The sequence below is a fragment of the Chiloscyllium punctatum genome, chromosome 3 (genome assembly GCF_047496795.1).
Source record: "Chiloscyllium punctatum isolate Juve2018m chromosome 3, sChiPun1.3, whole genome shotgun sequence".
Classification (NCBI taxonomy): domain Eukaryota; kingdom Metazoa; phylum Chordata; class Chondrichthyes; order Orectolobiformes; family Hemiscylliidae; genus Chiloscyllium; species Chiloscyllium punctatum.
Window position 1 is genome coordinate 13,201,053 of NC_092741.1, and position 23,260 is coordinate 13,224,312.

At 44.9% G+C, this 23,260-nt stretch overlaps 1 protein-coding gene across 2 annotated transcripts in view; it reads right to left on the bottom strand.

Moving 5' to 3' along the window:
* Positions 1–23,260, bottom strand: part of lrrc73 (leucine rich repeat containing 73) — a 47,659-nt gene that overhangs the window by 13,757 nt on the left and 10,642 nt on the right. Inside the window, exons 2-4 of one of the 2 annotated variants that reach the window (XM_072550690.1) lie at positions 18,024–18,184; positions 11,430–11,552; positions 2,340–2,440 (exon numbers count right to left, since the gene is read on the bottom strand). In XM_072550690.1, coding sequence (XP_072406791.1) covers positions 2,340–2,440; positions 11,430–11,552; positions 18,024–18,184 — 385 coding nt within the window. The remainder of the gene's footprint in view (positions 1–2,339; positions 2,441–11,429; positions 11,553–18,023; positions 18,185–23,260) is intronic. The other variant, XM_072550691.1, reaches the window with a different exon arrangement.

The window sequence follows — 23,260 nt, forward strand, 5'->3', positions numbered from 1 at the left end:
TAACTGCAGAAATCCAGGACATTGAATTAAAAGTAAACATCTGTTGCAAGAGAGAATTGCCTTCCATGAAAGAAAGTCATGAGGACTATGAAGTGCTCCAAATGATGATATAGGGCCATTTTAATAGAGTGTAGGTATCACTGGTACGACTAGCATTTATTTTCATGCCCTGCCAATTCAGATGGCAGTTGAGAGTGAACCATACATCATCTGAAGGTCAGGAATCACGTATAGCACATGTGTAGCACATATGCCCAAAACGTCCACTCTCCTGCTCCTCAGATGCTACCTGACCTGCTGTGCCACACGTTTTGACTAATGAGAGCAGGTCATGAATGAACTTTTGAAAAAAATTAAATGGTTACCTGGTAAAATCAAACTACCTTTTAATTCCTGATTTTAGTGAATTTAAATTTCACCATCTGCTATGGAGGGCCTAGAGTTCTGACAGTACTACTCTGCCACTGCCCTCCTTGTTGAATTGTAGAGATGAGAAAAGATGTGGCGGTGCCAGTGTTGGACTGGGGTGGACAAAGTCAGAAGAGTTAGAGTCCAACAGGTTTATTTGAAATCACAAGCATTTAAAACACTGCCCTTTTGTCAGGTGAAGGCAGAGAAGAGGTAAGAGTGACTGCCCTTGACATCAATATGGTATTTGACCGAACAAAATATCAAAGAGCTTGAGAAAAACTGGAATGGGAATCAGTGGAAACAAAACCATACCCTTGGCCCAACCATTATTGACCACTTCATTAATGACCACTATAAGGACTGAAATGGGGAGGTTTTCTGATGACTGCACAATGCTTACCACCATTCATGATGCCTTAGATACGATGCGGTCTGTGTCTATGCGGCAAGATCTGAATAATATCTTGGCTTCAGCTGGTTAGTGGCAAGTGGCATTCGTGCCACATGAGTACCAGGCAATGTCTGTGTTCAATAACAGACAATCTAACCACCATCTCCGGACCTTCAATGACATTACCATCACTGAATTCCCACACTATCAATATCCTAGGGCATACCATTGACCAGAAACTGAACTGAACAAGCATTATAAATACTGTAGCAGATTAAAGGCTAGGACACCTGCAGCAAGTAACTTACTTGCTGTTATCTCTTCTCTTGAAATACATTCCACTTGCCTGGAGGGGTGCAGCTAATAACACTCATGAAGCTCAACACCATCCAGGACAAAACAGTCCTGTTGATTGACAGCTTGTCCACCATCTTCACCATTCATCCCTTGGACCTTGTGCAGAGGCAATGTATTCTACTGTCTATAAATTGCACTGCTGTAAATCAACAAGCGTCCTTTATCTGCAACTTCCAACCACATGATCACTGTCTCTTTGCAGAAAATATATGGGAACATCAGCTTATTAACTTGCAGCAAAGCTCTCAATCTGGTGATACTTACTGTAGATGGAGTAGTTGTGGATCAAACTGTTGTCCATTAAATATTACTTTCCATAACTGCAACTCATCATCTGTCCTGCCTTCCTTATTCTTTTTGAATTAAAGTTTAATTAATGCCTGCAGTCATACTTGTTTGTATATTCTTATTATTGATTCAGTTAATGTTATTGCTTTAAGGTTCTTTAATTTAGATAAGAGAAGGCAAATGCTCACCAATTTCTAACTTTCATTCATCTTATGTCACAATCGGAATTGTTCTTAGTCCACTGAACCCACAGAATCACTCCGTGCTCTCTTCAAACTTTCATTGCTTCCTCTAGGTTAACCGCGAACTCTGGCATGGTACTTACACTTTCTACAAATACTGGCAACACACGAACCTAATTCCAAACTTCAAATTCAATCCAAGTCACACTTTGGCTCAGTGTCCTCACATTGAATCTGCTGACTGTGTGCACAGAATGTATCTCTTGATATCCCTGTAATCCTTCCAAACACCTTAGATTTGGGAAGTCTCATTAGGAAATCCATTTGTGTCAGTCAAAATATAGCAGCAAAAATATATAGAATTATCGGCAAAATATTCATGACAACTATTTAGCTGCTGAATTGAAATAGAAACTGCAGGTATGACCCAAAAATATTAAGTTCAGTGTTTGGAGTATCATGAAAACTCGAAGTAGATAAGTCTGTGTCACCATTGGCATTATTTGCAAACACCCAGCTGTCAGTGGAGAAGTTCCAACTGTTCCCCCATGTTTCCACTGAGTAAAGGGCACCATGTAAAACTGAAAGGCATAATTCTGATTTAAATGATGCTTGATATTGTTGCTATGCATAGGGAAGAGGCTAGATTGGATAAACAGCTCATTTACAGCTTGCATATAATTATTGAATAAATACAGGTGCCCGCGTACCTGAGCTGACTGATTCGTAAGGCCTGTCCCCTCCAGGTCCACCACTTCTAGGGTCCGACTAGAAGCCACAGCAACTGCTAACATCCCTGCAATGTGGTCACCTGCAGAAGAGTAAACACAGGCTAGAACCTGGGAATCAAGGGAAGAAATACCATTGATTGCATTTTGTAGTCAGTAGTGAAGTGATGCACTCACCATTAACTGCTTAGAAAGCTGCCCACAAAGGGCATAGTTTGAATTTGACAATTGCAAGTGTTTGTTTTCAGGTGTTCAGTATTAGTGATGTCATCATGCAGGTAAGCAGCCAATCACGTTGATACATTCTTACAGACAAATAAAGAAATTAAATCATCGAATTTTTCACTTTCCATTAAAGTAGTTCAGAATGTGTAATCAATGATTAGAACACACACATGGGTTTAAGGTAGAAAGTAAGGATTATCAGATCAGCCATTATCACATTGATTGGTAGAACAGACTCAGTGGGCTGGATGGCCTACATGTGCCCCTACATATTATGATCTTATGGTCATGTAGCATTGAGTGTTTTGTTAACAGAGGCCCAGAGTACTGAAGCAAGAACATTATGATAAACATAAATAGAACACTGGCTTAGCCTTAACTAGAGCACTGAGACAGTTTTGGGAACCATAGTTGAGGAAGGATGTTAAGGTATCAAACACAGTACAGAAAATATTTATGAAAATAGTTCCATGAATGAGAAGCTTCAGTTACTTCCATAAGGCAGATAATTGGCACTGTTTTCTTGGAGTAAAGAAGGTCATGATGAGAGTTGGCGGAGGCATTCAACATCATGAGGTAAGTAGATTGATTAGAGGTGAACAAGTCTTTCCCACTAGCAAAGGGATCAAGAGGGAGAAAGCACAGATTTAAGGTAATAAACACAAGAAACGAGGAAAGCCTTTTCTTGTATCAAGTGGTTAGGATCTGAATGCAGTGCTGCAGAGTGCAAGGGGAGGGGGCAGGTTCAATAAAGGCATTTAACAGGGAATAGGATTGTTATCTGAAAAGAAAGAAGGTTCAGGGCTAATGGGAGAAGGCCAGGAAGTGCAATAAAGAAAATTATTCCTTTGAAAAGCCAATGCAAATACAAAAGGCTATATCTTTGTTTTCTGATCTGGAACAATTCTGTGAGGATGTATGTTACGGACCAGACCCCCTCAAAGCATTTCCAGAAAGTAGCCCAGACCCTAACTTTGCCGGTTGTTTTAAGCAGGTGTAAGTAAGGTGGATATTCTAGGAGATATGCAGCTGGTCAAACCATTTAGTTTTAAACAAAACAGAATTTATTTACAAGGCTACTGAATGAAATACAAACAAAAGAGAACAAAATACTGAATAACCTAACTTAATGATGCTGTTCCAAATACTTACAACAATCCCCATTAGCACCCCTTGGCATGAAGGGTAAAATCAACACAGGGTCTTACAGGTGAGAGAGAGAGAGATGGCAGCATGGAACACCTTTTTCCATGTAGCTATTTCCTGGACCAGCAGCCTCAAACTGAACTCACTGTTTCAGTGAACAGCCAGACTGCTAAAAACCAAACCAGACAAAAGCTGACCTGGGAGAACTAGCCACTCTCCTTTCATTGTACAAGTGTTTTTTTAAAACTTAAATGCCTTTGCCTGAGGCAGTTTCTGTTAGCTATAATCAAATTGGCCCTAAAACCCACCCAAAACCAGACTTTTCGGAATCGCTGTTTTTACGACCTCTCTGAAAGAAAGCCAAGGACTGCATAATCTTGTTAAAGGAGCATCATCATCATACTGTGTATGACAGAAATACTTGATGGGATAAACTTGCTCAGATGATGCAACTTCTGGGCATGTAACCTTTTGAAGTAATGGAAGAGATCAGGACAGTAGAGAGAAATTATATTAGCACTGGGGATCAAGATGTAGAATCAGTCTGAGTAGAAGTAACTAACAGCAAAGGAAATATGTCTTTGGCGTCAGTAATTTATGGATTCCCAACAGTAGTCCACGGTGGGCCAAAACATAAACCAGGAAGTACTGGGTTCTACAAAAGATATAGCAATAATCATGGACAATTTTAATATGCATTGTTTTTCTTTCCTTGTGGGACATGGGCATTGCTGGCTGGGCCAGCATGTATTGCCTATCCCTAGCTTCTCGAACCACTGTTGTCCATTTGCTGTAGGTTGACCCACAAAGCCACTGGAGAAAGAATTTCAGGACTTTAACCCAGCAATAGTTAAAGACCAGAAATATATTTCCAAGACAGGAGAGTGAGTGGCTTGGAAAGTAAATTGCAGCTGGTGGTGTTGCCAATTATCTGCTGCCCTTGTCCTTCTAGATGGAAGTTGTCATGGATTTGGAAGATGCTGTTCGTGGAGGTCTGGTAAATTTCTTCAGTAGTGTTCATCAAGTGGGCTGCTTTGTCTTGGATGGTGTCAAACTTCTTGAGTATTGTTGGAAGTACTCTCATCCAAACAAGTGGGGAGTGTTCCATCATACTGCTGCCTTGTGCCTTGTAGATAATGGACAGGTGTTGGGGAGTCAGGAGGTGAGTCACCCGCTGCAATATTCCTAGTGTCTGACCTGCTCTTGTCACCACTGTATTCATATGTTTAGTCCAGTTGAGTTTGTGGTCAATGATAACTTCCAGGATGTTGACACTGGAGGAAATCTGTGATGGTGATGCCATTAAATGTCAAAGAGCAATGGTTAGATTGTTTCCCATTGGAGACTATAGTTGCCTGGCATCTATGTGATATGAATATTACTTGTGACTTTTCAGCCCAAGTTTGCATATTGTCCAGGTCTTGTTTGGACAAATGCATTTGAAATTGCATATTGACTGGATTATACAAAGTAGCAGGAGTAGCCTTGAGGGACCGTTCATTGGATGTATTTGAGATTGAACTTGGAGCAAAATGTTGTGGAACCAACCAGGGAGCAGGCTATTCTATGTTTGGTATTGCGTAATGATCTCATAATAAAACAATCTCGACAGAGGAGTGATCATAGCATAAGAGAATTTCAAATTCTCTTATGCAGAGACACTCACAGCTCAGTAGAATTTCACTCTCTTCTAGTAGTAAAGGCGTCAGGTACCTACACTTGTCATGTCCATCTCTGATTCTGAAGACTTAACAATGCTTGGCAGAGAACTCGGTGTTCTGAACTCAGGTTCTGGCAGTTGTTCCAACTGTTCTGAGAGGGAGGCCATATTTTGCTCCACACCATTTGTGAAGACACAGCTTTCACATGGTCCACATGCTTGATTAGGACCCTCGCATCTACCCAAACGTTATAAGTCACTGGTCAAGATCTTGTGTTGACCATGCCTATTACCCATACAGGGCCATTTCTGTGATTCTTACACCGTGCTTCATTCCCTATATCAAACTGACTGTCTTACTTCACAGAACCTCGTGTCCGGCATTGGCATTCCAAAGGTCCGGGAAGATCAGACTTTACCTAGTGCATTGTCTTCTACCTATCAGCAACTCTGCAGTGCTCGGCCTACCGAACAGTGTTCTAATTTGTGGTTAGCAGCACTTAACATGAGAGCCCACAGCTGAATGCAGCCTGAAGCTATGGGCAACACTGCCTTGTCCTCTTTAAGCAGATAAAGTAGGAGTTTGTGATAATCACACATTTTCATGGAACTTACTGACTCCATATATGACCAACAAACCCTCCTTCTCTGTCTGGGTATGTTTCTACGCTGCATTAGCCAAAGTCCTGGATGCATACGCTATTGGGTGTTGCCCTCCGTTGGACCACTCTGATGCCACAAGTGCATGTCAATACCAGATCTCCCATGGCATCATAGTGTGCCAACACCTTAGAGGATGATAGCTGTTTCTTTACTTCACTGAAAGCTAGGACTTGTCTATGCAACCATTTGCAAGGCTGACCCTTTTTTACGAGTTGATACACAGGTGCAAGGATGGAGGCCAGATTATGTATGAACTTTCCACAATAATTTATCAGCCCAAGAAATGACCAAAGCTTCTGTACAGATGGGGGAGCCAGGGCACCTTTGATTGCCCTCACTTTCTCTTCCAATGGATGTAACCCAGTCTTGTCAGCCTGGTAGCTCATTAGTCACTTGTGGGGAGGTGGTGGAACACACATTCTTCCTTTCTTAGGTGTAAGTCTGCTCTAGAAAAATGCCTTAGGATTTTTTCCAAGTTCTCTAAATGCTCCTTATTAATTTATCCTGTTATCAGGACATCATCTAGGTGAACAACGACATGAGCTAGACCTTGCAAGATGTTCTCGACTGTTCACTGAAAAATTGAACCTGCTGACAATACCCTAAATGGCAGTGTCATATATTGATACAAACCCTTAAGGGTATTAATTATAGCAGGGTATTAATTATTCTGGGAACCATGGTCTAAGTGCAATTGCACAAAGTGTGGCTCACATCCAACCTAGTGAAGGATAAAGCAGTAATCAGCTGCAAAATATGATTTACTGTTTGTTTAAAATCCCCACAAAGAAGAAGTGACCTGTTGGGCTTCACAACTGGTATGATTGGTGCTCCACATTGTGGAAGCTGGATTGGCTTGATGATTCCTTCGCTTTCTAGCCTCCACATTTGCCTGTAAGGTAAATGGCACTGGGCAGGCCTTGCAGAATCGAGGAATTGCTTCCTAGTCAACATACAAGATGGGCTTGAGTACAATGGGTGAGTGGGGGAGGGGATGAAGGTGATAGGTCAGGGAGGAGAGGGTGGAGTGGATAGGTGGAAAAGGAGATAGGCAGGTAGGGCAAGTCCGGACAAGTCATGGGGACAGTGCTGAGCAGGAAGTTTAGAACTAGGGTGAGGTGGGGGAAGGGTAAATGAGGAAACTGTTGAAGTCCACATTGATGCCCTGGGGTTGAAGTGTTCTGAGGCGGAAGATGAGGCGTTCTTCCTCCAGGCGTCTGGTGGTGAGGGAGCGGCAGTGAAGGAGGCCCAGGACCTCCATGTCCTCGGCAGAGTGGGAGGGGGAGTTGAAATGTTGGGCCACGGGGCGGTGTGGTTGATTGGTGCGGGTGTCTCGGAGATGTTCCCTAAAGCGCTCTGCTAGGAGGCGCCCAGTCTCCCCAATGTAGAGGAGACCACATCGGGAGCAACAGATACAATAAATGATATTAGTGGATGTGCAAGTAAAACTTTGATGGATGTGGAAGGCTCCTTTGGGCCTTGGATAGAGATGAGGGAGGAGGTGTGGGCGCAGGTTTTACAGTTCCTGCGGTGGCAGGGGAAGGTGCCAGGATGGGATGGTGGGTTGTAGGGGGGTGTGGACCTGACCAGGTAGTCACAGAGGGAATGGCCTTTGCGGAAGGCGGAAAGGGGTGGGGAGGGAAATATATTCCTGGTGGTGGGGTCTGTTTGGAGGTGGTGGAAATGTCGGTGGATGATTTGGTTTATGCGAAGGTTGGTAGGGTGGGAGGTGAGCACCAGAGGCGTTCTGTCCTTGTTATGGTTGGAGGGGTGGGGTCTGAGGGCGGAGATGTGGGATGTGGACGAGATGCGTTGGAGGGCATCTTTAACCACGTGGGAAGGGAAATTGCAGTCTCGAAAGAAGGAGGCCATCTGGTGTGGTCTGTGTTGGAACTGGTCCTCCTGGGAGCAGATATGGCGGAGGCGGAGGAATTGGGAATATGGGATGGCATTTTTGCAAGAGGTAGGGTGGGAAGAGGTGTAATCCAGGTAGCTGTGGGAGTCGGTGGGTTTGTAAAAAATGTCAGTGTCAAGTTGGTCGTCATTAATGGAGATGGAGAGGTCCAGGAAGGGTAGGGAGGTATCAGAGATGGTCCAGGTAAATTTAAGGTCAGGGTGGAATGTGTTGGTGAAGTTGATGAATTGCTCAACCTCCTCGCGGGAGCACGAGGTGGCGCCAATGCCATCAATGTAGCGGAAGAAGAGGTGGGAAGTGGTGCCGGTGTAATTACGGAAGATCAACTGCTCTACGTAGCCAACAAAGAGACAGGCATAGCTAGGGCCCATACGGGTGCCCATGGCTACCCCTTTGGTCTGGAGGAAGTGGGAGGGTTCAAAGGAGAAATTGTTAAGGGTGAGGACCAGTTCGGCCAAACAAATGAGAGTGTTGGTGGAAGGGTACTGTTGAGGACGTCTGGAGAGGAAAAAACGGATGGCTTGGAGGCCCTGGTCATGGCGGATGGAGGTGTAGAGGGATTGGATAGCCATGGTGAAGATGAGGCGTTGGGGGCTGGGGAAACGGAAGTCTTGGAGGAGGTGGAGGGCGTGGGTGGTGTCTCGAATATATGTGGGGAGTTCCTGGACTAGGGGAGAGAGGATAGTGTCGAGGTAAGTAGAGATGAGTTCAGTGGGGCAGGAGCATGCTGAGACAATGGGTCGGCCAGGGTGGTCAGGCTTGTGGATCTTGGGAAGGAGGTAGAACCGGGCAGTGCGGGGTTGCCAGACTATGAGGTTGGAAGCTATGGGTGGGAGATCTCCTGAGGTGATGAGGTTCTGTATGGTCTGGGAGATAATGGTTTGGTGATGGGGATGGGGTCATAGTCGAGGGGTCAGTCGGAAGAGGTATCCTTGAGTTGGTGTTTGGCTTCAGTGGTGTAGAGGTCAGTGCGCCCCATTGGCTTGATGGTGAGGTTGGGATTGGAGCAGAGGGATTGGAGGGCTGCGCGTTGTGAGGGTGAGAGGTTGGAGTGGGGGAGGGGGGTAGACAGGTTGAGGCGGTTAATGTCCTGGCGGCAGTTGAAAATGAAGAGGTCGAAGGCAGGTAATAGGCCAGCGCGGGGTGTCCAGGTGGATGCAGTGTGTTGGAGGTGGGCGAAGGGGTCCTCAGAAGGTGGGCGGGAATCTTGATTGTGAAAATAAGCTCGAAGGCAGAGGTGACAGAAGAATTATTTGACATCATGGCGTGTATTAAATTCATTGATGCGTGGATGGGGGGGGATGAAGGTGAGTCCTTTGCTGAAGACTGATCGTTCGTCCTCAGTGAGGGCGAGGTCTGGGGGATGGTGAAAACTCGGCAGGGCTGGGAGCTGGGATCTGGTGTGGGTGTAGAGCTGGGAGTGGGGGCAGAACCTGTAACTGGAGTGGGTGTGATGGTGGGGTTGTGATGGTGGTGGAGTCATGAGCAGGGGTAGTGTTCCCCTCGGGGTTTTGGGGGGGTGGGGATAGTGACAGTGGGGTCTGTGTGGGGCATGTCAGCAGAATGCAGGTGAGTAGCACTGGTAGGGGTGGAAGTGGTGGTGACCACGGCAGTAGGGGTGGCGGAAGTCACTGAGCACGTGGCATCAGCGATGATGTGAGGGGCGGAAGTGATGTCACGTGTGATGCATGAGGAATTGTGAGGGGTGGAAGTGGTTGTGGGAGTGGCCATGATGGGGGTGGGAGTGGCCATGATGGGGGCGGAAGTGACATCAGCAATCAGCGTGGGGGTGGCAGCTGCATTAGCCACATGGCTAATGACGTCTGAGTAGATTGTGAGGTCAGGGGAATCTTCTGGAATGTTTGAGGAGCGCTGGTTATGGAGCTGGGTAGATAAAACTTTGTTGGACTTACAGTTTTTGATGTTTGAGATGGAATTGAAATACTGTTTGTTGAGAGTATGAATTCTCCTGAGGATGTAGTACAGAGTGGTCCTTTGCAATTCTGAGAGAGTGTGGCCCTCAGCTGAGGCAGGGCTGACTGTAGAGAGGTTAGGTGATGGCGCATTGCTGCAAGCGTGGAGCGGAGGATCCTGAAGGAGAACTGTTGCTGGTGTTTTTGAATCTGTAGTTTGTACTGTTTGTCCTGTTCGGATTGAAAGGGGTAGCTATGGGCACACGTATGGGCCCCAGCTATGCCTGTCTCTTTGTTGGCTATGTAGAGCAGTTGATCTTCCGTAATTACACTGGCACCACTCCCCACCTCTTCCTCCGCTACATTGATGACTGCATTGGCGCCACCTCGTGCTCCCATGAGGAGGTTGAGCAATTCATCAACTTCACCAACACATTCCACCCTGAACTTAAATTTACCTGGACCATCTCTGACACCTCCCTACCCTTCCTGGACCTCTCCATCTCCACACCGGCAGCCATTTTCTCAATGAAAAAGGTTGAGCCAATATCAACGAATCTCTCCCAAAGAACATTTCCCCATCAAGCTTGGGCCCAAGCCTTTTACTACAATCACTGGGAACTGAACCAGCTGCTTTTCATTTCAGACCGAAACTGAAGTTGTATCCTTAATCTGTAAAGGTTTCCATGTCTAAATTCTCAGTCTAGGTGAGGTCTTGCACAAATTTAAGGACTGGAATCTCCTGGCTCAATGGTTAGCACTGCTGCCTCATAGCAACAGGGACCCAGGTTCAATTCCAGCCTTGGATGACTGTCTGTGTGGAGTTTGCACATTCTCCTGGTGTCTGTGTGGGTTTCCTCTGGGTGGTCCAGTTTCCTCCCACTGTCCAAAGACATCCAGGTTAGGTGAACTGGCCATGCTAAATTGCCCATAGTGTTCAGGAATGTGCAGGTGAGGTGCATTAGTTAGGGGAATGGGTCTGGGTAGGTTATTTTTCAGAGGGCCAGTTGGGCCGAATGGTCTGTTTCCACATTGTAGGGATTCTATAACTCTCCCATGTTAGCATTTTCTCTGTCAAACCCTTTAAGAATCAGATATGTTTCAATGATATCACCTCTCATTCTTCTCAATGCTAGTGAGTAGAGCCCTAACCTGTTTAGCCTTTGCTTGGAAGACAATCCTTCCATAGCAGGGATCATCCTAGTAAACCTTTTCTGAACTGCCTCTAATGAAATAGTAATTTCCCTTAAATAAGGGGACAAAGACTGTTCACAATACTCCAGATGTGATCTCACCAGCACCTGGAACAGTTGCAGTAAGACTTCCCTACTGTTATACTCCGTACCTTAGAAATAAGGGCCAACATTCCTATGGCCTTCCTGATTACCTGCTGCACTCGTGTGCTGGTTTTCCTGTCCATAAAAACTGGCCTCGGTCATCAACTAACGGCAAACCAGAGTCAGAAAAGGTGGATACATTTCAAAAGATATTTTTAAAAATAACTTCAAAATAATACTGAATTAATTTACATCTGTATCACGTAGTCTCACCTAAAGGATTATAATCCAAATTAAGGACACGAAGCTGAGAACTGTGGGCAACTGCAATTGCCAGGCGTGCCCAACCCTTCACTGTAATTGCAGGATTAGCACTCAGCGTTAGCTCTTTCAGACCTGAGAGAAAACAGAAGTTGAGTCAAAAAGTGTGATGTCATCACACAAGGCACAATATGAAAATAAATATGAAGCAGAACACCGTACATATGAAACATGCAAATACAAAAGGTCCACCAAACCTGCCCTACATTCTTATAGCATGACTTTTATACATCATCAGCCTCAGGTGCACTCGCTAATCACTCATCCTGAGCCTGAAGTCAAGCAATTCCTTGAATGAGACAAGATACTTGAGAAAACCCTGGAACTGGCAAAGATATGTGACTGATAGTGGTTGGGGACATATGGTATTTATGTTGATGATAGGGGATTTCATGGTCTTCAGTACATACTTTTAAAAAAAATTGAATTCAAGTGCTATTATCTGCCATGCAGGATTTGAACCTAAGTCCCTGTACATTAACTGAGTTTCCAAATTAATAGTCAAGCAACAATAGCATTAGATCATCACCTCTCCAGGGCTCTTCCTGGTATCAGAAATCCCTTAGTCTGAAGAAGAGTAATCAGACCCAAACTATTCACGTTATTTTGCCTCCATAGATGCTGTCAGATCTGCAGAGTTTTTCCGGCAATTCCTGATCAAGTAATACTGCTCCCAGATTTCTATGAAGTTGAAAGAGTTCAGTTTGTTGCTGATTTTGAATTTGATACGGCCTCTTGAATAAAGGCAAAATACTGTGGATGCTGGAAATCTGAAACCAACACCGAGAATGCTGTAGAAACTCACCAGGTCGGACAGCATTTATGGAGACAGAAATGTAGTTAGTGTTTCGAGTCTGGTATGACTCAATTCCAAAACTGAAAGACATTGGAAAATAGGCCAACTTTTATACTTTCATATTGACAGAAGCAGAGGTGGAGTAAGAGGGCAGATGTTATGGAAGCTCTGTACAAAAGACAAAGGAGTTGTTGATTGAATAAATTCTTCCCTTTCATGCCTTAATTTATATGTTTGTTACATCTCTTTTTCCCCAACTATTCAAATTAAAGGTTAGCTAATGTAATGCTACTATTTAGAATAAGCAGTAGAGAGAAAACAAGGAATTATAGAAGAGTTAGCCCAACATCAGTGGTTGGGAAAATGCTAGAGTCCATTGTAATAGCAGAGCACCTGGAAAACTGTGACATGATTGGACAAAGTCAGCATGGATTTATGAAAGGAAAATCATGCTTTATAAATCTACTGGAGTTTTTTCTGAAACGGTAATTAGTAGTGCTGATGAGGGAGGAGCCAGTGGATGTGGTTTACTTGGACTTCCATCAGCCTTTCGATAAGGTACTTTACAAAATTAAAATGCAAGGGATGGAGAACTGGTAGCCAAACAGAATAAACAGGTCTGTTTTTGCCATGGCAGAAGTGGGTACTGCAGATGCTGGAGATTAGAGTCAAGGTCCTTCCACACCCCCAACGTCTGCAAAAATCGCATTATCCATCGACATTTCCACCTCCTCCAAACAGACCCCACCACCAGGGATATATTTCCCTCCCCACCCCTTTCCGTCTTCCACAAAGACCGTTCCACAACTACCTGGTCAGGTCCACGCCCTCCAACAACCCACCCTCCCGTCCTGGCACCTTTCCCTGCCACCACAGGAATTGCAAAATCTGTGCCCACATCTCCCCCCTCACCTCTGTCCAAGGTCCCAAAGGAGCCTTCCACATTCATCAAAGCTTCACCTGTGCTTCCACATATGTCATATACTGTATCTGTTGCTCCTGATGCAGGACACCTTCTCGCAGAGCACTTCAGAGAACATCTCCGGGACACCCACACCAATCAACCCCACTGCCCCGTGGCCGAATATTTCAACTCCTCCTGTCACTCTGCCAAGGAGGTGCAGGTCCTGGGCCTCCCCCATCGCTGCTCCCTTACCACCCGACGCCTGGAGGAAGAACACCTCACCTTCTGCCTTGGAACACTTCAACCCCATGGCATCAAAGTGGTCTTCACCAGTTTCCTCATTTCCCCTCCCCCCCACCTTACCTCAGTTCCAACCTTCCAGCTCAGCACTGTCCTCATGACCTGTCCCACCTGTCAATCTTCCTTCCCACCTATCCGCTCCACCCTCCTCTCCGACCTTTCGCCTTTACCCCCACTTCCATCCAGCTATTGCAGTCTCAGCTACCTTCTCCCCAGCCCCAGCCCCACCCCCTTCCCATTTATCTCTCCACCCCCTAAACTCCCAGTCTCCTTCCTGAAGGGCTTTTGCCCGAAACGCCGATTTTCCTGCTCCTCGGATGCTGCCTGACCTGCTGTGCTTTTCCAGAACCACTCTAAACTTGGCTGTTTTTCCCATGTCAGATGGCGATTAGCGTGGTACCGCAGGGATCAGTGCTTGGACTCCAGCTGTTCACAACATATGTTGATAGGGAACTACGTGTAATATCTTCAAGTTTGCAGATGACAAGCTGGGTGGCTGGGTGGGAGAGTAACCTGTGAGAAGGATGTAGAGATACTTCAGTGTGATTTGGACAAGATAAGTGAGGGGGCAAATGTATGGCAGGTGAAATATAATGGGGATAAATGTTAGGTTATCCACTTTTGTAGCAAAAAATCGCAGATTATTAGTTGAATGGTAATGGGAAAGAGGTGCAGCAAGACCTGAAAACAAAAATGCAAATTATGGAGAGGTGATGGCCTAGTGATATTATCACTGAATTATTAATGCAGGAACTCAGATAATGTTCTGGGGACCCAAGTTCAAATCCCGCCATGGCAGATAACGGACTCTGAATTCAATAACAATATCTGGAATTAAGAATCTATTGATGACCTTGAAACCATTGTCGATTGTTAGGAGAAACAAAAAAGCCATCAGCTCACTAATGTGCTTCAGGGAAGGAAATCTGCTACCTTCACCTGGTCTGGTCTACATGTGACACCAGACCCACAGCAATGTGGTTGACTCTTGGTTGCCCTCGGTTGCACAGCAAGCCATTCAGTTGTACCAATTACTACAAAGTTTCAACAAAGAAATGAAACCTGGCATTGACCTAGGCACTGGAAAAGATAATGGCAGAAACAGCCCTGTTAATCCTGTAAAATCCTTCTTATTAACAAAATTAGTGCCAAAATTAGGAGAGGTGTCTCACAGACTGGACAACCAACTGCCCTGACTTGTCATTCTCACGCAATCAGACCTGGCAGGCAATGTCCCAAACACCATAATCACCATCCCTAGATATGCTCTGTTTCACAATCAGGACGGAGCCAGTACAGTGGTATACAATCAAGAGGGAGCTGGGAGTCCTCAAGATTGACTCCATATCCCATGGAGTCTCATGGCTTCAGGTCAAAACAAGCAAGGAATCTTCCTGCTGATTACCACGTACCATCCTCCCTCGGCCATTGAATCAGTACTTCTCCATGTTAAACAACACTTGGAGGAAGCACTGAGGGTGGCAAGGGCATAAAATGTACACTTGGTGTGGGACTTCAAAGTCCACAATCAAGAGTAGCTTGACAGCAGCACTACTGATCAAACTGGTACGGTCCTCAAGGACATTGCTACTAGACTGGGCCTGCAGCAGTGGGTGAGGGAAGCAACAAGAGGAAAAAATATATTTGACCTCATCCTTACCAATCTGCCAGCTGCAGATGCATCTGCCCATGACAGTATCAGTAAGTATGACCACTGCATAGTCCAGGTGGAGACAAAGTCCCGCGTTCACTTTGAGGATAACCTTCATGGTGTTGTATGGCACTATCATTGGCCTAAATGGGTCAGACTTTGATCAGATCTAGGAACTCAAGACTGGGCATTCATGAGGCATTATGGGCCATCAAAAGCAGCAGAATTGTACTTCAATGCAGTCTATAACCTTATAGCCTGGCATATCTCCCACTCAACCATTATCATCAAGTCATGGGATCAACCCTGGTTCAATGGAGAGTATAGGACGGCTTACCAGGTGCAGCACCAGGCACACCTGAAAATGAGGTGGTAACCTGGTGACTACTTACATGTCAGACAGTATGAACAGCAAGTGATAGTCAGAACTAAATTACCCTAATGGATCAGATCTAAGCTCTGCAGTCCTGCCACGTTCAGTCATGAATAGTGGTGAGTGATTAAACAACTCATTGGAAGAGGAGGAGGTTCCACAACTATCCCCATCCTCAATGATGGAAGAGCCCAACACATCAGTGCTTTTGCAGCAATCTTCAGCCTGAAGTGCCGAGTGGATGATCCATCTTGGCCTCTTCCAGTGGTCCCTAGCATTATAGCTACCAGTCTTCAGCCAATTCATTCACTCCATGTGATATCAAAAAATGGTTGAAGGCATGGATACTGCAAGGGTCCTGACAACATTCCGGCAAAAGTAGTGAAGGCATGTGCTCCAGAGCTTGTTGCTCCTCTAGCCAAGCTGTTCCAGTACAGTTACAACACTGGCATCTATCTGACAATGTGGAAAGTTGTCCAGTTATGTCCTGTACACAGAAAGGAAGGCCAAATCCAATCCGGCCAATTACTATTAACGTCTATTCTCATTCTTCAGTAAAGTGATGGAATGACGCAGCACTTGTTCAGCAGTAATCTACTCAGTGACTCCCAGATTGGGTTCCACCAGCGTCACTCAGCTCCTGAGCTCATTACAGACTAACCGGCCGCCCATTTTCAATAACCTTTCCTTCATCATAAGGTCAGAAGTGGTGATGTTTGTTGATGATTGCACAATGTTCAGTACCATTTACGAATCTTCAGGTTGTGAAGCAGTCCATGTTCAAATGGAACAAGATATGGGCATTATCCAGGCTTGATTTGATAAGTGGCCTCAAAAATGCCAGGCAATGGTCATTTCCAATAAGAGGCAATTAACCACCCCACCCTTGACATTCAATGATATTACCATCACTGAATCCCTCCACTAATGACATCCTGAGGTTACCATAGACCAGAAATTCAACTGGAATCACCACATAAACGCAGTGGTTGCAAGAGCGGGTTAGAAGCTTTGAATGCTGTGCTGAGTAACTCATCTCCTGATTCCCCAAAGCCTGTCCATCATCTACAGGGCCCAAGTCAGGAGTGTGGTGGAATACTCCCCAGGCCCAAAACACCCAAGAAGCTTGACACCATCTCAGACAAAGCAGTCTGCTTGACTGGCACCACACCCTCAAAGGCCGACATTCCATTAGCTTTCTTGATTATTTCTGCGACTGTTTGTGGCATTTAAAAAATCTATGCAGCTGAACACTCACGCCTGTTTGGACATCCAATCTACTTAACTTCATACCAACTAGAAAGTACCTCTCTTCAGCCCAAAATGGAGTTTCTCACACCTGGTTAGATTGAAATCTATCTGCCACAGTTTTGAGCATTCATCTAGTCTATCAGTATCCCTTTGTAATTTTATGCTTTTGTCTACAGTGTCTACAATGCCACCTAACTTTGCATTGTCTTCAGATTTTGAAATATGACACCCTATGACATTTTCCAAGTTGTTAATATATAGTATGAATAATTGAGGCCCTAATACAGATCCCTGTGGGACACCACTAGTCACATCCAACCAGTATGAGTACCTACACATTATTCCTATTTTCTGTCACCTGCCACTCAACTAATTTCCCAGGCATGTTAATAATTTGCCTTCAATTGCATGGGCTTCTACCTTAATTAACAGTGTCTTGTGAGGGATTTAATCAAATGCCTCTGGGAATCCATATAAATAACATCCATAAACATTTCCCTATCCAGTACCTTAGCCACTTCTTCAAAAAATTCAATGATCGTTGTTGGGCAAGACCTACTTATCATGATTCTATGCTGGTTCTCCCTGATTAACTGACCATTTTTGAGGTATTCAGTTACTCTTACCTTGATTATAGATTCCAACAATTTCCCCACCAACGGTACTGAGCTAACTGGTATATATTTCCCTGGTTTTCCTCATTTGTCCATCTTAAAATGCAGAGTGACACATGCAATTTTCCAATTAATTAATGCCTCTAAGCTTCAACTATTGGGACTTGCTAATTTTCTCCTTCTCTGGGGCCAATTTTGTTTTGTAAGGGAAGAATGCACCCTCTGCCTCATATCACCAAATTCCCCCAGTTGCCAAATGCATCTTCATGATAATTAATTTGTGATCTGCTTTGAGATTAATAATAGGATTCTATAATTTTACACACCTCCAGAGATTAGTCAAAGGGAAATTTGGCAAGAAACTATCCCATAAATCTGCACAACCAAAGACTTTTCTCGAAACACTCAGCTCTAGTGATGCTATCCCAGAATTCCTCATCATTAGAGAGTAGCCACAAGATCTTGGAGCCAGTGAAGTGTCCCTTTTTACTACACTTTCTGAGAATAGCTAATATAGATGTTTAACTAGAGACCACATCTAAATTTATCAGACAAACCACTGCATGTGCTGTCTAGGGTGTGTTAAGCCAAAAGTTTGGCCTTTATTTCTACAGCCTGATGGTGTTACTCAGAACAAATATTACATAAAACAAATACCTGACTTTGCCCCGTCTGGCGGCAACATTCCACAGATGAGATTCATTCCTTCATCTCCCAGAATACAGTCTCCAAGATCCAGTGATATCAGGGAGGGATGCAGGGATAGGACAGGGTTCAGTATAGCCAGTCCAGAATCAGTTAGGGGAGTACCATGGAGACTATCAGAATGAAAAGGGTATGGGTTATCTGGCATAGCAAAAAAGCACAGGTAGCACAAAATTTATATGTATACAATATCTGACAATGAGAGAATGTTATTATGGGAAAAAAACCCCAGAAAATATAACAGCCAGAATCAAAGAGAAAAAGATTATTGAATTAGGGGAGGTATTGGAATTGTATAGAAAATGGAACTCTTTTCATGGGAGACAGTATAGAATCAGTGTAGGGACAAACGTAAGGTAACCCATGAAGAGCTTAAACCTGCCAACTTTGAACTTCAGCTTGATTTACAATACTCAAAAAACATACCTGCTGTATAAAGGTGACAGGTCATCTAGCCAGAATTAAAAACAGACTGTAGAATCTTACATGGATCTGAATGGTGTGGACTATGGAGTGATTTGTGGTAGAATTGGATGAGAAGTCTAGTGAGGCCTACCTTGTATTGAGTGCACCTCACTCCATCTTGTACACTTTCTCTGAGTGGTGTTTCTCATTAGGCAGTGGCGAGCTGCCAATTAAGGGACATTTTATTTGTTAAATGCCTTTTCAATGCGGCAACTTGGCTCATCAATATTCAGCTTCCTATCTTACCAAACAAGCCAGACTTTCAGAAACCTTGACATGGAAATCAGAATTGGTACCTGTTGACATTATCCAGCTACACGCTGCGAAGTTTCTCCAGGTTGCTTAGGATCTCACAGCATCTCAGGACATGACCCATGGCACCAGCCACATGCACCTCTCATTCATGGACATTGGTTTCTGGCATTTGCCAATTGCACATGACCATCATTGCACCTCCTCGATCCATTTCCAGGCTGCTTTGGAAGCACAGATTTGCATTGCTATGTGATACCTGTTAGTGCCTTGATGATTTACCAAGAGCCATGACTGTTGATAATGCTTTATTGACATTCTCTTTTGTGCAGACACACAGGCTACGTGTTATGCTAATGAAGGGCTACTGCCTGAGATGTCGATTTTTCTGCTCCTTGGATGCTGCCTGACCTGCTGTGCTTTTCCAGCACCACTCTAATCTTAACTCTAATCTCCAGCCCTCACTTTCACCTACGTGTTATGCTTGTCAGGAGGGATCTGACTGGATTGGGATGGAGGGTGAAAACATCTTGATGTACAGCACACTGAGCTATCAACCTAACATCGACAGCATCTGCCGGCTGCTTGTGTGACAAATGCACTGCAAGGGTCTTCAAACAATTGGCCATGTTGGAAACTAGGTGGGGGCAGAGGTGTTAATCCTCAGTCCAGTCAAGGAGAGGGTGTCAAACTGTTTGTCAGAGGATCCCAGTCAGGGATATATTTGGTGTGCAATCCAGAGGCTTGGTCATAGTCAGTCATCAGCTTGGGATGTTCAGGGAATGTGCTCGACTGAAGTTCAACAATGGTCCTTCCCAGGGTCCCCACCAGAAGGCAGGGGAGTTAGATATTGTCAGTCAGGGAGCTACACAGACAGCAGTCAGGGGCCTGGTTAGGCATACATAGGGGTTACTCACTGAAGTTGGCCGGAAGTCTGGAGCAGAGAGTTTTAGGTGTCTCTCCATTGATTGTTTGGAGGATGCACAGCTAAAAAGAATGAGGAGTCAAGGCTCTGTTGGCGACGGGGGTGGGGTGGGGTGGGGTGGGGTGGGGTGGGGTTGGAGGTGTTAAGCACTTGTGGACCTTGGGAACAAGGATGGTGGCTGGGAGAATCTCAACAAGGGAATGCAGATTATCATATTAGGCTAAGTAAAGGAAGGTAAACGGACAGTGATCTCCACTGTGGAGCAAGGTGGGCAGTCAAGGATTCGGACACAGGGAGAACACTTAGAGGCAAAGTTCAATGTGATAGATCTCTACACTGAAGGGGGGCAGTTAGAATTGGACTGTCAGGATAGTAAAAGCTAAAAGGGTACCTAGTGACTAGGTAGCCTTCAGTAATCACAATATCCACCGCAAACTTACTGCCTTCACCTACTGTTCTCTACACGTGCAATGCAGCTGAAACATGGCTCAGACAATACCCAAGTTAGACTACATCAGACAAAAACAGTGTCACTTTGACAGATGAAAGTGCAGGATCCATGTCTGCTGGACATTAGGGCATTAAAGGGAGTATACAAAGTGCAGATTTGAATAATCCAAGCACGTTTCATTTGCATATATCCAAGTCATGCAGAATGAAATTGCTTAGGTTTAGGCTCAAATGTTGTTCAAAAGCAGACTGCACCATGTAATAATCTCCAACTGGAGAGGCAAGGATTAATCAAGGAGGATTATGTCTGACAGGCTTGATTAAGTTTGTTGAAGAGGTGATTAGATGTGTGCATGAGGATATTACAGTGGGTGTAGTCAATATGGATTTCAGTAAGAGTTTTGATGAGGTCTCACATGTGGAGTTTTAGCGAGAAGCTAAGAGCCCATGGCATTCAGTGAAGTTTGGCAAATTGGATGCAAAATTGGCTTTGTGGCAGGAGGCACCAAGTGATGATCAAAGATTTGTTTTCTGACTGGAAGTCTGTGTTCAGTGGTGTTCCACTGGATTCAATGCTGGCTCCCTTCCTGTCTGTAATGTACATTAATGATCTAGATATGAAATATAGAAATTTTAATCAGTAAATTCGCACATGACATGATAATTGGTGGCATGCAAATAGTAAGGAGGAAAGTTTTAAACTACAGGACAATATAGACAGGCTGGTCAGATGGTAAAATGGAATTAAATCCTGAAAAGTGTATGGTAATGTGTTTTGAGACACCTAATAAAGTATAAGAATACACCATTAATGGTAGTACTCTGGGAAGTACAGAGGATCAGAAAGCCCTTGGTATGATTGTCCACAGATTCCTGAAAGGAAAAGTAGTTCTTTATTAGTTGAGATACTAAACATAATAGCAACAAGTGTGTGACAAAGCTGAATGAAAGATGTGATTACATTAGAGGGGGACAAGGACATTCAATGGGATGTTGTCTGGACTAGAGTGTTGCAGCTACGTAGAGAGATAAGATTTTTTTTCTGAGAAACTCAGAAGGCTGACAAGGGACCTGACTGAAGTGTACAAAATTACGATGGGCATAGACTCGGTGGATAGGAGGAAACTTACCCCTTAGTAGAGGGATCAATAACCAGGTGAAAAAGAGTCAAGGTAAACATCAGGAAAGTTACAGAAGACTGAAGGAAGAATGTTTTCACCTTGCAGGAGATGGGCATGTGGAACTCACTACCTGAAAGTGTGATATAGGCAAGAACTCTCACAACATTTAATACATATTTGGATGATTGCTTAAAGTCCCATAGCGTATAAGGCTAGGGGTCAAGTGTTGGAAAATGGACAAGATTCCACATAGATACTTGATGATTGGCTTGGACATGATTAGCCAAATAACCTCTTTCTGCTCTGTAAATCTTTACAACTTTATTTGGTGTTACCTGTAATTGTTTTAATCTCAGTATTTGCAATTTCTTGGTTCATACCTTATTTCCTTATCGCAAATAAAATAACTTTTAATCTGTTGAAATGAAAGTTTCATTGTTGGTCTACTTTAATTTGAATCATTACAAGTCAAGATGGGGAGATCGATTAGGAGAAGATCATTCAATGACATCATGACTGCCCTGGTTGTGCTGTCAGCTCCACTTTCCTGTTTGCATCCCATAATCTTGAACTCCTTCATCTATTTAAAAGTAGGTTCCAACTGCTGCCGGGATATTATCTGCCTCAACCTGTCTACTCCCCTCACCCACTCCAATCTCTCACCCTTACAACGCGCAGCCCTCCACTCCCTCTGCTCCAATCCCAACTTCACCATCAAACCAGCAGATAAAGGGGGTGCAGCGGTAGTCCAGTGCACTGACCTCTACACCGCTGAAGCCAGACGCCAACTCGAAGACACCTACTCCTACCATCCCCTCGACCATGACCCCTCCCCCATCACCAAACCATCATCTCCCAGATCATACAGAACCTCATCACCTCATGAGATCTCCCACTCACAGCTTCCAACCTCATAGCCCGGGAACCCTGCACTGCCTGGTTCTACCTCCTTCCCAAGATCCACAAGCCTGACCACCCTGGCTGACCCATTGTCTCAGCATGCTCCTGCCCCACTAAACTCATCTCCACCTACCTCGACACTGTCCTATTCCCCCAGTCCAGGAACTCCCCACATACGTTCGAGACATCACCTCCATGCCCTCCACCTCCTCCAAGACTTCTGTTTCCCCGGCCCCCAATGTCTCATCTTCACCATGGATATCCCATCCCTCTACACCTCCATCTGCCAAGACCATGACCTCCAAGCCCTCCGTTTCTTCCTCTCCCAACATCCCCAACAGTAGCCGTCCACCGACACTCTCATTCGTTTGGCCGAACTGGTCCTCACCCTTAACAATTTCTCCTTTGAATCCTCCAGACCAAAGGGGTAGCCATGGGCACCTGTATGGGCCCCAGCTATGCCTGTCTCTTTGTTGGCTACGTAGAACAGTTGATCTTCTGTAATTACACTGGCACCACTCCCCACCTCTTCCTCTGCTACAGTGATGACTGCATTGGCGCCACCTCGTGCTCCCGCGAGGAGGTTGAGCAATTCATCAACTTCACCAACACATTCCACCCTGACCTTAAATTTAACTGGACTATCTCTGACACCTCCCTACTCTTCCTGGACCTCTCCATCTCCATTAATGATGACCAACTTGACACCGACATCTTTTACAAACCCACCGACTCCCACAGCTACCTGGATTACACCTCTTCCCACCCTACTTCCTGCAAAAATGCCATTCCATATTCCCAATTCCTCTGCCTCCGCCGTATCTGCTCCAGGAGGACCAGTTCCACCACAGAACACACCAGATGGCTTCCTTCTTTAGAGACCACAATTTCCCTTTCCACGTGGTTAAAGATGCCCACCAATGCATCTCGTCCACATCCCACACCTCCACCCTCAGACCCCATCCCTCCAACTGTACAAAGGACAGAACCCCCCTGGTGCTCACCTTCCACCCTACCACCCTTTGCATAAACCAGGTCCATGCCCCCCAACAACCCACCCTCCCATCCTGGCACCT